General features: G+C 43.3%; 1 protein-coding gene across 1 annotated transcript in view; it reads left to right on the plus strand.

Annotated features, from left to right (window-relative positions):
- USH2A (usherin) overlaps nucleotides 1–18,921 on the plus strand; it is a gene marked incomplete at its 5' end in the record, with an annotated part of 1,334,617 nt that overhangs the window by 255,857 nt on the left and 1,059,839 nt on the right. The window contains one exon of the mRNA XM_082250984.1: nucleotides 3,286–3,469. Coding sequence (XP_082107110.1) covers nucleotides 3,286–3,469 — 184 coding nt within the window. The remainder of the gene's footprint in view (nucleotides 1–3,285; nucleotides 3,470–18,921) is intronic.

Here is an 18,921-nt window from a genome sequence, read left to right on the forward strand (position 1 = left end):
GCAAAAATTACCTAACAGACCTCCGCCCAACGCAAAGGCAAAACATGTCTGATATGGGCACAATTTAATGTGAGCATGCATTTTGTGTATAAAGTTTTATTTGTTCTTAATAAATGGTATCTCCAATCTCTCTGTTTTGTTTACTCCTGGACTGGTGGAGCTGAATACCAGAGGAGATTTAGACATGAGAGCTTAACTGATGGGAGTAGAGAAGAGAAAGAGTGTTGTTTTGTTGAAAGGTACAATAATTGTAGCACTGCTCCCGTAAGGACTGCCAGATATCCACACTGCGGGCCCCCTGGTTACCAGCACATGGCTATAAGCAATGCAATTTTCTTAAGTTCCTTTTGGCTCCCTCTTCAATAATCAGTCCAGGGTTATTTGGTTGTTTTTTTTTATTTATTTTATAATGGGGATAGGAGAAGGGAATAGTGGGATTCCAATTTAACTTTTCACAGTAATTGAGGACTTCAATCTTCTCTACTTCACTTCAGGGTATGGAAAAGCCAGGCTGTTAATTCATACTGCCACTTTGGAGTAATAGGGATTAAGTCTCTTGTTTTCCTTCAAGACGTCTTGGTGAACAATCTCTTATATTATCTTCAGGACACTCTCCCCAGCATCCTCTCTCTCTCTCTCTGCTGACACCCATCCACTGACTATTCTAGGACAAGGGTGGCCCCCCTCAGGTCAGGCCCCTTGACACAAGTTCCTGTACTCACGATACTGCAGCTACAGGGTCTCCAGTGTCTCCCCTCTCATTCAGCTTCCCTGGGCCTCTGGGTTCAGCTCTTCTCAACCACTCCTCCGGCCCCCAGGATGACCTCCTGCATCTGCAAGGCATCTCTACAGAGAAGGAGGCAGCCGTCTTCTCCCTCCGATGAAAGACCCCGGGTCAGATGTAAATAAGTTTATTAAGCAAAATGACATACTCCAATACCAACACCAGTGACCATAAACAAGTAAACAAAATATAAATGATAACAGTACAAAACCCCAATAGAACCTAACAAACTATATACAAAAGGATGGAGCAAACAATAGCAGGACAGGACAGGGACAGGAGACAAGGAAAGCAGGGAGCCAGGTACAGGAAGCAGGATACAGGGAACAGGATTCAGGATCAGAATATAGGTTTCAGGATCAGGCTCAGACAGGGACACGGCTAGCAGAGAAAATACTGAAGCACTGAGCCTCAGTGAAGGGCGGGTTTATATTTCCTCAGCAGTCCTCCTCAGGTGCAGCTTAATTAAAAGAACAGTCCAGCTGCTGGGAGACACTCGCTGGTGGGCCCTGGAACTGCGCCCCTCAGTTCCACGAACAACAGTGCCACCAGCAGGTGACCCAAGTAATGACACTGATCCTGACACCCCGAGCACATGTGCTCCCGGCTTTTTATACAGTATCCCAACATGCACCGAAGAGACCTGCCCTCTGCCAATCATCAGGACTGTTTTAAAGCCTATGCACCCATTCGTCAGGTTTCCTCCCACTGTCCAACATGTCTCCCTGCTGGACCAGTGTGAAACACTCTCTAGACTGAATGGATCGCATACTGCGCACAATGAGCAGACCTCACCAACAGATCCTGCTCTCTGGTAGGCAGAGAACAATAGAGATTTACCTTCAGCCCCTCTGGTAAGCAGACAGAGCTCAAAACTATACTCTCTCACTAGGAGGGTGCTACATAAGGTAAAAACAAAAAAAAAAAAGGCTATTTTGGACCAACTTATTAACTTAAGGGGTCATACTATCTACTGAGTGCATACCATGATGGGGATTGTTTGGGAAGACGTATGTAAGAGGAGGAGGTGATCAGAAGTACCATAATAGTATGTTGGCTAAAATGGCGGGGGAGGGAGCACAGTTTTTAGGACACATAGAGTTTGATTTACTAAAACTGGACAGTGCAAAATCTGGGGCAGCTGCGCATAGAAACCAATCAGCTTCTTCAATTACATTTTGACAAATAAAACCTGGAAGCTGATTGGCTCCCATGCACAGCTGCACCAGAGTTTGCACTCTCCAGTTTTAGTAAATCAGTCCCATAATCACAGGCAGGTTGATGAACTTTTATTTATTTGTGGACATTTTAGATTTAGATTATGTACACTGGATTTTACATGGAGGTTTTTGATCACTGAAGTTTTTTGTATCACTTTTCACACTGATTTATCTGCCCAGTTATTTTAAAAATCGGTTTTGGTTATTAGTTGCTTGCTACAAGCTTTGTGATATTTTGTCATATTTGGGTTGATTTACTCAAAATGGAGAGTGTAAAATCTGGTGCCTCTCTGCATAGAAACCAATCAGCTTAAAACTTCAGCTCGTTCCATTAAACTTTGACAAAAAAAACCTGGGAGCTGATTGGTTTCTTTTCAAAGCTGCACCAGATTTTACACTCTCCAGCTTTAGTAAATCAACCCCTTGGTCACAGTGGATTGTGGTCACTATATATATGTACATTTAAGTACAGATTTATGTGTTTTTGTCTTGATCACTAAGAAGGATATGTACATTTTTTTGTATTGCTTTATGCATATGATTTATGCACAGCATGAGACTACTGCACCCACTAATTTTATAACCATTCAGAGAACACTTTGCATTTTCTCAGTGAATGCAAGGTGTTCTCTGATTGAAAGAGATGGAGAGGCGGGACAGTGTCATACAATTTCCACCTTGTCCAATCAGAGGTCACTTTTTATTTACTGAGAAAATGCAAAGTGTTCTCTGAATGGCGCCCTTGCCGAGTGACCACCTGTGTTCACAATGCAGCAGTGCAGTGCTCGGCATGGGACCCGGAAACTAGTGGAGATCACTGGAATAGTGGTGTCTAGCTGGAGCAATGTAACTATGTAAAAACAGCCTAAACCTAAACTTCAGCTTTAAGGTCCTTCCTACACAATGGGATAGATTTACTAAAACTTTAGCATGCAAAATCTGGTGCAGCTGTGCATGGTAGCCAATTAGCTTCTAACTTCAGCTTGTTTAAATAAGCTTTGACAATAACCTGGAAACTGATTGGCTTCTATGTGGTGCTACACCACATTATGCACACTCCAGTTTTAGAAAATCAACCCCAATATATGAAGGTAAGATTACCTCTAGTAGTTGCCACAACAAATTGGCCTTTTTTTTTTTTTGTTTAAAGGTTCGATAGCAAAAATTAAACAGCCATTGATTTATTGAATTAATGTCTTAACTACAAAACAAAAAAAAAAAAACATAAAAAGAGCATTCAGATTTTTTTTTTTTTTACTTTTATTCCTTCATATGTTGCAGGTCTTTATTCCTCAGGGGATTGGAGCACAGGGTGTGTGCCATGCCTATGCCACCCCACAGGATCAGTGAATGCAACCTGCAACGATATAAATGGTCAGTGCAAGTGCAGGGATTCCTCCATATCTGGGGTAAAATGTGACCAGTGCAGCGACTCCTTCTATGGATTTCATCAGGACACAGGAAGGTATGGAGAAATAATTCAGTGCATTATTTTTATGCAAATTTTGGAGTTTTCTGGATTTCTACCTCAATGGCGCCTAAACTGTGGCCAGATCCTTGTATGAGTTACGAATTTTACAGTGGCGGCTGGTGCTCGAAATTTTTTTTTGGGGGGGGGGGGGGCGCAAACAGAAAAAATCAAATTGGCATTGCTTTGTGGCAAAAACCGTGGCAAAAAATTGCGTGACTTTGAGGTCGCAAAAGTGTGAAAGGGGCCTTCAGTAATCAAAGTATAGTGTGCCCCCCTTCAATGCAGAGTTACTACAGTGTGCCCCCATTCAATGCAGAGTTACTACAGCAAGCCCCAATTCAATGCAGTGTTACTACAGCGTGCCCCCATTCAATGCAGAGTTACTACAGCATGCCCCCATTCAATGTAGAGTTACTACAGCATGTCCCCATTCAATGCAGAGTTACCACAGCATGCCCCCCATCAATGCAGTGACCAGCGTGCCCCCCATCAATGCAGTGACCAGCATGCCTCCATCAATGCAGTGACCAGCATGTCCCCATCAATGCAGTGACCAGCATGTCCCCATCATTGCAGTGAGCAGCATGTCCCCATCAATGCAGTGACCAGCATGTCCCCATAAATGCAGTAACCAGCATGTCCCCATAAATGCAGTGTCCAGCATGTCCCCATCAATGCAGTGACCAGCATGTCCCCATCAATGCAGTGACCAGCATGTCCCTATCAATGAAGTGACCAGCATGTCCCCATAAATGCAGTGACCGGCATGTCCCCATAAATGCAGTGACCACTGACCAGCATGTCCCCATCAATGCAGTGACCAGCATGTCCCCATCAATGCAGTGACCAGCATGTCTCCATAAATGCAGTGACCGGCATGTCCCCATAAATGCAGTGACCAGCATGTCCCCATCAATGCAGTGGCCAGCATGTCCCCATAAATGCAGTGACCAGCCTGTCCCCATCAATGCAGTGACCAGCATGTCCCCATCAATGCAGTGACCAGCATGTCCCCATAAATGCAGTGACCAGCATGTCCCCATCAATGCAGTGACCGGCATGTCCCCATAAATGCAGTGACCAGCATGTCCCCATAAATGCAGTGACCAACATGTCCCCATCAATGCAGTGACCAGCATGTCCCCATCAATGCAGTGACCAGCATGTCCCCATCAATGCAGTGACCAGCATGTCCCCATAAATGCAGTGACCAGCATGTCCCCATAAATGCAGTGACCACTGACCAGCATGTCCCCATCAATGCAGTGACCAGCATGTCCCCATCAATGCAGTGACCAGCATATCCCCATCAATGCAGTGACCAGCATGTCCCCATCAATGCAGTGACCAGCATGTCCCCATAAATGCAGTGACCAGCATGTCCCCATCAATGCAGTGACCAGCATGTCCCCATCAGTGACGGCCAGCGGCAGAGGAGACTGTGAGTAGCGGCTTCTTCACTTACCTGCTCCTGGCTGAGACGTCTTGCGGCTGCTCCTCCTTGCTGAGTCTGACGGCGGGTGGGAACCAGTGGCGGCTGGGGGCAGAGGAGACTGTGAGTAGCGGGCGGCTTCTTCACTTACCTGCTCCTGGCTGAGACGTCTTGCGGCTGCTCCTCCTCGCTGAGTCTGACGGCGGGCAGTAACCGGGAAGGTGAGTTCGTCAGAGCGACTGACGCATGCACCGCCCCCACGACAACGTCAGACGGGAGTCCTGAATGATTGGTCCAGGCTGCAGTCTGGACCAATCACAGGACTAGGAGTGTAGAAGTGGGTAGTGTTGGGGCGCATTGCTCTGCGCCCCGATGACACCCAGAATGGCCGTCAATCGGCACCTCTGCCTGGCAGCGCGTGGGATGACAAACCCCACCCCCCCCCCCATAGACTTCAATAGGTCCGGCGCCCCTAGTGGGCTTTAAAAGGTAATTTTTTTTTCCTTGAAGATGCTGATAGATGCTGATTGGGGGGGGGGGGGGTGGCGCCCCTGCGCCCCCTATAGACCGGCCGCCACTGGAATTATAAATAAAATGCATTTTTATTCAAACAAGCACTGCATATGACCTTTTCAATGCTGTATGCTGTATTTACCATAAAGGAAATTGTGACCGGTGTCTGGGGCAGCCTTTCTCAATTAGTGTGGCATGGTGGGTTCATGATACATGATATTTGTATTATGTCACATACAGTATATTTGTTCCTGTGTTTATACTGGGAGCACGCTTAATCACAACCAGTTCCTAGTTTCAAGACCAAGCAGTCACTGACAGTTGCTGGTCTCAGACTAATTATCAGGAGCTGGTAAAACGTGATCATTGTAATAGCCACTGTCCATATTGCCATCGCACACATTCCTGGAATGGGCTCTTAAGGTTAGACATGTGCAGAATGGAAAAAATTTTTAGTTTTGTTTCAAGTAAGTTTATTATGTTACTAATTTCATTTCATTGATTTGTTTTTCGGAATTTCGTTTCCCTTAGTTTAATTTTGTTTTCGTTTATTCATTTTCTAACAAATTCCAAATTTTGGGAACGGCTTGAATTTGGATCGGTCGAAAAATTTTTGACCAATTTTAATTTTGTGTGAAGAATAGCTGATTGTTAAGGAAGAGGCCTGGAAACTGGACGCTGTGTCCCTAACAACCAATGACTCATCAGCTGATGAGTCACATGAGGTATGCTTTGGGGCTGGGGCCAAAGCATCTTAAAACACTGTAAGACAACAAGAGAAGGGCACACCAACCTCCAGAACACTTTTCTACTGCTGGATGGCGTGATGGTGTCCACAAAGACCCGATTTGGCTTACGCGTTTCAAGGGAGAACCCTCTTCCTCAGAGCCAAAATCGCCAGGCCATTTTTTGCGATTCGGCACTGCATTGCTTTAACTAACAATTGCATGGTCGTGCGATGCTGTACCCAAATACATATTGATCTCCTTTTTTCCCCACAAATAGAGCTTTCTTTTGGTGGTATTTGAACACCTCTGCGGTTTTTAGCTTTTGCGCTATAATCAAAAAAAGAGCGACAATTTTGAAAAAAAAAAAAAGTATTTTTTACTTTCTGCTATAAAACATTCCCAATAAAAAAATTTTAGATCTCAAATTTTTTTTATTAGTTTAGGCTAATTTGTATTCTGCTACATATTTTTGGTAAAAGAAAATCCCACTAGGCACCGCTACTCCAGTAATTTACAAATACATTTTTGGACTTTTTATTTTTTTTGTTGTCTTTACTAGTAATGGTGGCGATCAGCGAATTTTAGCGGGACTGCGACATTGCGGCAGACAAATCTGACACTAAGTGACACTTTTTGGGGACCAGTGACACCAGTACAGTGAACAGTGCTAAATAATATGCTTCATTACTGTATAAATGACACTGGCAGGGAAGGGGTTAATACTGGGGGTGATCAAGGGGTTAAGTGTGCTCCTAAATTGTGCTTACTGACTATGGGGGGGGGGGGGGTCTGTGATAGCTGAAACACACAATCTCATTGTGCCTGTCTGACAGGAGAGCCGCCTGCTTTGTTTACATCCCCCCACAGTTAAAAATCACCCCCTATGCATACATTTAACCCTTTGATTGCCCCTAGTGTTAAACCCTTCCCTGCCAGTGTCACTAGTACACCAAAGTGCATATTTTTAGCACTGATTACTATAGTAATGTCACTCATTACCCTAAAAGTGTCAAAACGTCAGTTAGGGGTCCGATCTGTCCGCCGCAATGTCGCAGTCCCGCTAAAAATCACTGATCGCCGCCATTACTAGTAAAAAAAATAAATACAAATGACATAAATCTTTCCCCTAGTTTGTAGACACAATACATTTTGCGCAAACTAATCAAAATACGCTTATTGGGAATTTTTTTACCAAAAATTTGTAGCAGAAAACAAATTGGCCTAAAATGATGAAAAAAAAAGATTTTTAATTTTTTTTTATTGGTAATGTTATATAGCATAAAGTGAAAAATATTGTTCTTTTTTGTTCAGAATTGTCGCTATTTTTTTGTTTATAGTGCAAAAAATAAAAATCGCAGAGGTAATCAAATACCACCAAAAGAAAGCTCTATTTGTGGGGAAAAAAGGACATCAATTTTATTTAGGTACAGCGTCGCACGACCACGCAATTGTCTGTTAAAGTAACACAGTGCCGAATAAGCAAAAAATGGCCTGGTCATTAAGGGATAAAATCTTCCAGTCCAGTAATGGGTAAATCCATGCTAAGCAGGCCCATGTAAAACGTATGATATACGCATACATTATAAATGGTACATTTTTATCAGATTTTTCTGCATCTCCTCAATGGAAAAATTCTGTCTCATTCTCTGCATTGGAAGCCAAATATGCAAAAACACATATAGTACTGTGCAGTATCGCAGATCATAAATATGCATGAAAAGTGATACTCTTAATGTCAGACGTTTTAAGTATTTATTTTTTTATGAATATATATATATATATCGTATTCAATAACATGTTACTAAAGATTGACGGCATGCTGGATTTGAGCAGTGCATGTCTGTGGCCCTCTTCTGGATGAATGAGAAATTGCAGAAAGCTTTTTACATCACGGTCTTTGTTTGCAGTAATGATCAGATCAATGAGCATCACAGATTGCTAATTTATATAAATCTTGACAGATTAGTGTTTATAAAATTCACTCGGTGTGAAAAGCTTTCCCACTAGAAAAAAAAAATGATGCTTTTTATTTTTTTTTAAATTGATTTCTGGGCAGGCTGCATCGTACCTGGAGAGTCAATGTAATAAAGGTTCCTCTGTATTAATATTACAAAAACCATTTATCCCAGGGAAAAAAATCAATACGACAATACATCTTAGTTTGGTTTTCGTTTTTCCAGGTTGAAATTGTCTTGTTGTTACGATTCATAATCCCCTTTAAATAAAAGGGATATGACTGTGCTACATTAAATATTTCTCAAAGGACCCATAGAATGCATCCTTAAATGTTGGGAAGAACCATAAAGCAGAACTAAAGTATACATTTTTTAAATGCAAACACTTTAAAACTTCAAGTTAGAATTAGTGCATGCATATATAGTACCACATTTGTATTATCTTTTGCTTCATCAATATTTATATTTTCCATATGGAAACTTGCAGAATCTATTCTATTTGCTTCCTGAGCATTAAAGGGCATTCTACCACCTATGTATAGCACCCTCCTAGGTAGGTGCTAGGGAAAAGCATATATGTGGCCCTGTCTGCTTATCAGGGGGGTCTGACCTTTTAGTTAGGCTGTCACATGTTTCCAGGTGTGATCTGTTGAGTCTGGGGAGTCTCCCCACTGTCTCCAATGAGGGTTCTTATTGGACAGTGGAGGAAACCTAGCCAGTAGCACACCAGGGCTTATAGCTGTCTCAGTGGGCAGAGTTTGCGGCAATGCACCATGGGATGAGTTATAAGTCTGAGGGGGAGCACATGACAGAGGGTCTTTGGCGGGAAGCAGAGTCCCAGGAGGAGGCTGACGGCTGTCTCTCCTCCTGTCAGAGCTAGAGAAGGTGCCCTAGGTGGTCAGCCTAGAGGACGAAGGTTGAGCTGGGCTGCAGAGAGGGATCCAGAGTGCTGTGGACCGAGTGGAGCTGCTGGGCAGAGGTTTGGGGGAAAAACAGTGTCGTGAGTACTTGAAACCGCCCAGGGGTCTGCCTAAGATAGGGGACCACTCCAGAAGGTCAAAGGGATCCGGAAGCCAGCTAACCAGTAGAGAAGGCTTAGAGAAAGGGGGTGCCAGTGTCTAAGCCCTGAAGATAAGAGAGAGAAAGGTGGCGCCGGTGTGGGCCCTGAAGTGTTCAGCAGTGCAGCAGTATACATGTAGCTTCCTCAGCAAGGAGTGCTTAAGGGAGCTTAAAGAGGACTTCTTCATTCAGGAAAGCAGTCAGAAGTCAGTTCAGTGTTAACAGGCAGCAGGCCAGCGTTAACCAGCGTTAATAGGCATTGACCGGCATCCAGCCAGCATCAAGTCAGCGCCAACCGGCATTTTTCAATTGCCCCTAGCAATTTTGTGCATAGTTGAGCCAAAGGAGTATCCCACTCATCCCTTCTCCCATCCAAGTTACCAAATAAATACAAAACCCAAAGATACTGGGCTGGTCATTGTCTCAGTGCTCACACTCGGAGAACATGCTTAAATGTGCTGTTGTTGCTAGCGGTAACCCAGGCAGACCCATAACCAGCAAAGCGGCTGGGAATTGTGCTACATATGTAATCATTATTTCATAAGTAGTTCTCTGTAGGAAATACTAGAATCTAGGAATCTAGAGTTCAGTTTTGTCTCCATCCATCCATTCATTTATTGTGGCAAAGCTTCTCAAATACAACATGTCAAGCCATCACAAAACATCTTCCAATCTAGTGAAAATAAAATATATCAACACATGCTGAGTATGTAGTTACATAACTTTTGTTGAGAAGGAGTCAAAATGGGTTTTCATGTTGTAAGTGCTCTGCCCCCTTATACAAATGTAGAAGCTCAGTGACATTCTAAGAGGGAGGTAGGGAAATGACCCATGAGCTGTGCAGCCAGCAGAGAACAAGCCAAGAGGTCATTGAAAATCCCAGGTCCCCGGTGCTATGTCTGCACTGCAGCTGACAGTGCAGACTAGTGAGAAAGCCACAAGACATGCGGTTTTGCAACTCTGTATGACATGCAATATTTTTAGCTTGCAGTTTCAGAGTCCTGTTTTATAGAATTTCTGTTCTGCTTTGAAGTATACTTTGCCCGTACCGCATGGAATGCCTATGACTTCTGGGCTGTGCAGCCAGCAGAGATTAAAGTATTACTAAACCCACAACAGTAAAATCAGTGTGTATATGCAGTAAAGCGTGCTTTTTAAATTCACTGTGGAACTTAAGGGGTAAATCATCTGCATTGTGCAAAAAGGCTGTTTGATCCCATCTTCTTTGATCCTCCCCTTCTTTTACTGTCCCCAATCCATCTGCTGATATAACAGAGCATTGGAGGCCCTCTGCACAATATATCTATTTGTTGAAGTAGTGAATAAATTCCAGTTATAGAACCTATATGGACTGTTATACTACACCATTAGGGACATCAAGTTGAGTCAAGTGCAACTTGGGAGTATCATTTTGTTTTTACCTACAGTCCGAGGGGGCTGTCAAAGCATTAACTGACAATCTCTGGCAGAACCATAAAAGCATGAACTTTTGTTATCCTTGCAAAGCTAGTTGGTTCTCACTTCACAAAGCGTTGACTGGGGGCTCCCTCTAGACCACTGCAACTTTGTATGCATTCTACCCATACCAGTATCTACTGCGGACACAATCCTACTTAGTAATGTCAAGCTTGAATTTTGAACCATCCTATATTCTCCAATTTCAAATGGTGGACCCATAAAATGCGATCACCTATAATATGTGATAACTCATTCTATGAGCTGGAGCATCCTATGTCCATTGGATCCTTTGGGATCATTCGATCACTTAATCCATATTTAACCCCATATTTCAATTGGTGTAATTATGATACTCATGGTCATTTGGCTTATGTAGCTAGATTGTGAGTGAGGTGGATGTTTGGGTTTTAACGGTATGAGTGAGTTTGTGAGATGTGGTACCAATGTTTTATGCATGTATGTTTTTGTATCCATAAACTTTTTCCAGTCAGCTCAGTGAGTTGAACATAATTTATTTTTGATATTTAAGGGAGGGTTGGTTGAGCATAATCTGTTTTTTATTCTCAGTTATAGTTACTTTACCTTTCCCGGTGTCTCCCACCTATTCCCATGGGGAATACTAGTTAGTCTTTCCCCCTCTTTCCTTCTTTTTTATCTTCTCCTTTCCAATTTAAAGTTTCTTCATTACATTTTTTAAAGTGGGGTTCAAATTTCTAGTTTGTCGTCACTCTGCACATGCTCAGTTTGGTGTGTATTACTAGAGAGTTTTTTTTCTTTGGGAGGGCGGGGGTGCATGTGATCAACACAGGGCCAATCAGCACTGTCCAGACAGAGGGTCAGGGTTCATGCAGCCTCAAAGAACCATCAGAGGAGAATGAAAACTCCTCCTACAAGCTTTAACCAGACACTGATAGAAGTTATAAGACTGCTAAATACTGCTGATGAGAAAAGGTATTTAGCAGTTTATATTTACTAATATAATTGCATTGTTCTGTGTACTGCGGGAGAGCAGATATAGTGAATTCAGGGTCCTGGGTTTAGTAACACTTTAAGCCAAGAGGCATGCCGTGATGAAACCTTGCCTTCCCTGCCTTGTGGTATCCCAAACTACATGGTAGGAATCTGTGATATCATATGACCAAGCACAGAAGAGGCTTGGGGAAGTGTCCCTCTGCTCTGTGGCCATGTTGTTTTCTGCACTCTGGTGCTCATCAATAGCACCTTCCATTTCTGCCAGATTTCAGGATACTCTGTAAATGAAGCCTGAAAACAGTAGTTGCAGGCTTCATTGTAAAAATACACCGCTCCAAAAAATTAAAGGAAAATACTTAATCAGAGTATAGCATCAAGTCAAGTAAACTCCTGGGATATTGATCTGATCAGTTAAGTAGCAGATGAGGTTGTTAATCAGTTTCAGCTGCTTTGGTGTTAATGAAATTAACAGGTGCACTAGATGGGCAACAACGAGACACCCTCCAAAACAGGAATGATTTTACAGGTAGAGGCCACTGACATTTTTTTTCCTACTCATCTTTTCTGACTGTTTTTCACTAGTTTTGCATTAGGCTAGGGTCTGTGTCACTATTGGTAGCATGAGGCGATACCTGGACCCTTTAGAGGTTGCACAGTCCAACTCTTCCAGGATGGCACATCAATACGCCATTGCCAGAAGGTTTTCTGTGTCTCCCAGCACAGTCTCAAGAGCATGGAGGAGATTCCAGGAGACAGGCAGATACTCTAGGAGAGCTGTACAGGGCCATAGGAGGTCCTTAACCCATCAGCAGGACCGGTATCTTCTCCTTTGTGCAAGGTGGAACGGGATGAGCACTGCCAGAGCCCTACAAAATGACCTCCAGCAGGCCACTGGTGTGAATGTCTCTGACCAAATGATCAGAAACAGACTTCATGAGGGTGACCTGAGGGCCTCACATCCTCTAGTGGACCCTGTGCTTACTGCCTGGCATGGTGGAGCTCAGTTGGCATTTGCCCATGAACATCAGAATTGTCAGGTCCGCCACTGGTGCCCTGTGCTTTTCACAGATGAGAGCAGGTTCATCCTGATCATATGTGACAGACGTGAAAGGGTCTGGAAAAGCCGTGGAGAACCTTATGCTGCCTGTAACATCATTCAGCATGACTGGTTTGGTGGTGGGTCAGTGATAGTCTGGGGAGAACCTTACGTTGTATGGTGGTCATAAAACCAAGATGAGAACACAACTGCTGTTGGTGGTTCACAGGAGGTGGCGAAGTAGAGTGAACACATTTGAATGCATGATGGAAAATGATTAAGGAAAGCAAGAAAGGGAGACCGTGAGTCGCTTGGACATTCTCCCTCACCATCTCCCAGTGCTTTCACCTCTCCAGCGGCTCCTCTTTGCCATTTCAGGCATTGACCAACAGCAGAAGTGAAACTGCTTTCATTGCTCATGTCAGTGTATTGGCGGCTGCATCAAAAATAATTCTTGGGGGTACCAGTGACAAATTGTTTGTCTGGGTAAAAGCCAGAGATTTCTCAGCATTGTACTCACTAAAGTAGACAGTCAAAAAAAAGCATGGACAAGAGATGGCCAGCGACTTCATACATGCTATAGTGGTTAAAGCTGAACATCAGAAATTCAGCTACTTTGTAAAAAGCACAGGCATGCCATGAGTTAAATCCATGGAGGTATGTGTCACCTTCTTGACCTATCTGTTTAATTGAAATCTGACAAATTTAAGGTGCTCCAGGAAGATAGCTTCTGGAGCTACGGTGCTCGACCTTCTGATCTTAGCTCCTTCAAGTGCAGAGTGCAGCTATGCCTGCCCCTCCCTCCCTCCTGCCCAATCACAGAAGCCTTTGTTTTACGTAAACTAATTCACAAAATATACAAACTTCTGTGAGTGGGCAGTAGAAGGAAGGGGCAGGCGTAGTAGATGGGTATACTTCTCTCCTCACAGAGCCTGAATGTCTTCATGGGCATGCCATACATCTGTCAGATGTAAATAATAGAGAAAAGTCCAGGAGGTGGCATGCATCCCATTGGACTTAACTTATAGTATGCCTGCACTTTTATCAAAGTGGCTGAATTCCTGCTAAAATGTTCTACCATTATAGTCCTTTTAGAAATTAGTGCTCCCACAATTGTGCTTACTACAGCCCTCCTAATAATTATTGAAAATACTTTATATATCCTTTAGGTTTCCAATATAAAAGATCAGACTAAAAATACATAAACATAGAATGTTCTCATGCAATGTTAGCTTTAACTAGCAGAATATATTTGCTCTGCTGGTCTAAGTTCTGGTTCAAGCAGTTTAGATATTTTTTTATTGGTTAGCAGTTCTGGCACTATGGGTGCTGTAGTACTACAGTTTGTGAAGAACACATATGTTGCAAAGAGTGTGTGTGTTTGTTGGGGGGGGGGGGGGTCTCCAGGATTTTGTTATGTCACAGGTCACATGACACAGAGCAACCCTCCAGAAACACTGAAATGCTAACATCTGTTGAGGCTAAAGAGTTACAAAATGCATGCCAAAAGGCCACATGCAGCTCCCAGGGCACAGTTTAGGCATCAGGGATATAAGAAGTGAACAGGTGATTCAACACACCATTACCTGCCCCTAGCTGAAATGTAAGGTTTGTATGGATTCTCCCTTTAAATAACCCTGTCGGTATGTAATATTTTTTTCTAAATTCCACTCTGTACAACATGAAAGAGGAGACGCAGTCTGCTGTGAAGAAAGCTCGGCTCAGATCCTCTTTCCTGACATTTTACCCCGATGGAACTCTCACCAAGTGGTCTCCAGAGTGACCCACTCAACACCCTTAAAAAAATCCTGATAAAAGCCAAATCCGCAACACTGACTACAAATTTGTTTCATAGAATAATATCCCAACTGGGAATAAATAAAATGCATCATTTTGTCCGCCTCAGAATTTTATCTACCATTAAAGTCAAAAAGAACATGAAGAGTTTTTTTTTTTTTCTCTCTCATCTTTTTAGAAATTCTATGAGGCATCTCCAGAGTAAATAGCTTCATTATGACCTGTGTTAATTGGCGCTGGCATATTGGAATTAAAATACAGTGTAGAGGTGAGCCGAGGATTAAGGAGATAATGTTAGTTGCAAAAAGACAAATCAGACGGGTTATTTAGAAAATGGAAATAATGATTCTGTGATGAATTCTAAAGGTAAATCAGAATGCAGTTGAGCATGCATGGAAGTGAGGACCCCTCTATGGCAACCCATGGGGCTGCAACACCATCCAGGGTTGTGGTTCTGGTTGAAATCTAAATGGCTATAAAACCCTCACTAATAAGCTCCATTATCAGTCCCCCTACCCAATGTGAAGGTCCATCCCATCACTGGCATTGGGTATTGAAAACGTGAGATCTCCTTTTCTGATCCAACTGCTCAAATCAGCATATTCCTGTTGAAAAATAAAGGAGCAGAGAAACACACCATATTGGCTAAGGCTGAAGTCACTTGTATATACAATAATAATAATACAAGCCAATATAATCTGCATATATACACTGGCACTCATTTAAAATAGCACCTCAATGCACATCTACAGCATAAACCAACAAACCTGAACTTCGGGGTTCAAAACCTACTGTATGTAGATGAATGTACATGTGTTGTTGTGTGCTGTGTTGCCTCAAAAAGTTTTAAATATATCCAAAGCAATTTTTAAAAAATTTGGGATAGAGTAGAAAGTAGTGCCCCCCTGTCAGTTTCTTTTGATTTTGTCATCTATGACCTATTGAAACTTCCCATCACTTTATATCCTGTAGGCACGGCAGGGAGTGGGAGGAAGTTTCATCAAAATTCAGGAAATCCCTTAAATAGGTTCTAGAAGAGCGAGTAAGTTTAATTACTAAAGGGAAATAGACTGTGCACTTTGCAAGCGCAATTGCACTCTTCAAAGTGCAGATGCTTCAGAGTTTAGTAAATAAGACAAAGCTTCACTTTGCAAAGAACACCCAATCACATGCAAGAAAAAATTTAAAAAAAATGCATTTTTGTTTACACATGATTGGATGATGGAGGTTAGAAGAACTTCCCCTCATTTACTAAGCTCTGGAGCAACTGCACTTTGTAGAGTGTAACTGCACTTGCAAAGTGCACAATCCATGTGTCTTTAGTAAATCAACCCAAGTGTCTCTATAGGAAATTTCCCCTCTATTCCTGTTCTGGTGACAACTCAACATGTTTGTTTTTACTTTTAGTCAGAGTGAAAAATTGAGACAGTAATGTTCCCAAATGGGACACAGACAGAAATAAAAACCTGACGAACCCTCAACATGCTTCACTCTCTGGGCACCTCAGCATTGCAGTACATCTGTCCCTCTCCGCCTCATACCTGCCTCCCCCTTGCTTTCACAGCACTCTCGACTATCACAATGCCCCCCTCGGCCTGGAACCTTTCCCCTCACATACAGTGCCATGCAGCTCATCCTCTCGGTCACACTGGAGTTGATTTTCTAAAACTGGAGAGTGCAAAATCTGGTGCAGCTGTGCATAATAACCAATTAACTTCCAGGTTATTTGTCAAAGCTTAATTGAACAAGCTGATGTTAGAAACTGATTGGCTGCCATGCACAGCTGCACCAGATTTTGCACTCTCCAGTTTTATTAAAACAACTCCAGTGTCTCCCTGCCACTCACCTTGTCAGCATCTCAAAAATCTTGTCCCCTAAATTAATTGCCCCCTACCTCCCTCCTCACCCTCTCAGCACAACACATCTCTTGACAACCCCCATTGAAGTGCAGCCTTCAGCACCCACCCATGGCAGCGCTCCTCCCTACACTCACCTCTTTCTCCACTCACTGTGCATTCCTCCGTGGCCACCCCACCCTCCTACTCTTATTACAGTGCATACATCCGTACCTACCTCGCCCTCACCCCCCCATCGTAATGTATCCCTGTGCACCCCCCTATCATAGCACTTCCCCCACTAACAGCACATGCCTCTTCAGCCACCTTACCCAACTAGGCAGCTCGTCCCTCAACACCCACCTCATCCCCATCACGCATTTTCCCGAAGCCACCTCACCCCTACATCACAGAACATCTTGATTGCTTCCAATTTAAACCCCCATCACAGCACAACCCTGTGCATTACATCTTGCCCCCTCTCCCAATTGCAGTGCACCCCTCTATGGTCACCCCCCCCCCCATTGTTACAGCACTGCCCTCCCACCTCATACCTGCCTCCTCTCTATTACAGCACCCCCTACAGCCCACCCTTTTCATCCTCCCATCCCACAATGCTTCCTTAAAGTGGTTGTAAACCCTTACATATACCCAGAGAAGTGAAAAGCCTCAGGTGATATACGGAGATGAAACAAATCACCCTACAGTACATAAACTGTAATGGTTTATCTACAGTCTTCTCTTCTCTACAACCGTTCAAAGTGCAGAATTTATACAACTTGTCTGAGTTTTCAGAAAGCAGGAGGGTGAAGAGCTGAAGTTACACTCTGCAGAGCTCAGTGAGCGCTGATTGCAGTGAAGAGACTACCCCCCCCCCCATTCACACAGCACACAGGGACACTGCAGAGGCTGTCAATCACAGGCTGTGTGCTGGAGCTCCCTCTCCCTGTCACCTTTTTCCTCTTGGTTTCAGGTAAGCTTGTCAGAAATTACTCATGCAGATAGCAGAGGAATGAGGTAGCAGACTGAAATTACACTTAGTGCTCTGGATTAGGATAAGCAAACACAATAGAGGGATATGCTATATTCACATTTCATATCTTAGGTTTAAAAGCACTTGAATCCTTCTGACTAATAACTCCCTCTCAGGAACCTTATCCCCCCACCTCACAGCACCTACATCCCTCCTACCTGTCCCCACCACGTCACAGCAACCCCCTTCCTCCTACCTGTCCCCACCACCTCACAGCCCCTCCCTCTCTCCTACCTGTCTCCACCACCTCAGAGCACCTCCCTACCTTCTACCTGTCCCCCCACCTCACAGCACCTCCATCCTTCCTACCTGTCCCCACCACCTCACAGCACCTCCCTCCCTCCTACCTGCCCCCACCACCTCACAGCCCCTCCCCACTTATCACTGGGAGCTTGCTGACAGGAGCAAAGAGCAGTGTGCTGATCTCAGCTGTGTGCTCTTTCATTATTACATCAAATCATGGGGCAGGTCCTGGACTAGTCTGCACTGCTGAACCGCAGTAAAGGGACATTACAGAGAGACTAGGTTTAAATCTATTCACATTTTTTTTTTTAATGGATTACAGTGAACCTTTACTATTATGCAGGGTATTATCGTTATACTCTGCTATATTAGCGGTTTCAAAAGCACTACTTTTGAGATGTGACAATTTAGTTCCCAGAATGCCCGCAGCATAGTGGTGAATCACACGGCCATTTGCACCTGTGTTGCCAGCCTACCAGATTTAAATTTACTGACACAACAGCCAAAATTTACTGACATTCAACAAAATATTGAACAAAGTTCGAAATAAAGTGCATAAAACAGAATTGACCCAGTGTTGTTAGTACTGATATTACACCAATGTGCTGATGCTGCTCTTTGAAATAAAATAGTGTAGTCCTCTTTAATATAAATATCTTCCAACTTAAGACACCTCCTCGTGAGCACCAGTGATCTCTCTCCCTTTCAGATGAGAACTCACAGACTTCATATACCTCCTATTCTCATGGTTGTCAAATCAGCTTTTTGGTTTAAAACACCAACTCCAGTATACATGTTAAACCGTGTCCCCGTATGGTTCACAATTAGGCAGATGTCACGTAGGAGAAAAAAGGAAAACTTCCAAAGGTACAGTAACCAAACCACCAAAGTTTATTTAGGATCCACTCAGACCTGAGTGTATCATATTCAGGCGTTTTTCAGGCGTGTTTTTTCAGGTGTTTTTCGGGTGTTTTTTGCAGGTGTTTGGAGGCAGGCATTGCCATTTGACCAAAAACACTTGTAATCTGCCAAAAAAAAAAAGCTCATGTACTTTTTGGAGCTTTAGGCATTTTGCTTTAGGTGACGAAACACTCATATATGTGAATAGGGGCCATTGAAATGAATGGGATTTTGCTTGTTGGGTGTTTTGGAACTTTAGAGATGAGCGTTTTATGAGCTGAAAAAGGCTCGGGTGTGAACAGGGTCTTAAAAATAAAAGAGCCGCTCACATTTATTAAAAACAATTCATGCCTTTTTTTAATTTAAAACCACATCAGGTGCTTAACTCTATCTGTGTTGAATCTCACCACTAGCGGACATTCATTGTTTCCATCCTGGTGTCTCCTCCAGTCGCTGCGTAGCCACGCCCCGATAGTTTTCATCAC

The sequence above is a fragment of the Pelophylax lessonae genome, assembly GCF_965119305.1.
Source record: "Pelophylax lessonae genome assembly, chromosome: 3".
Classification (NCBI taxonomy): Eukaryota; Metazoa; Chordata; class Amphibia; order Anura; family Ranidae; genus Pelophylax; species Pelophylax lessonae.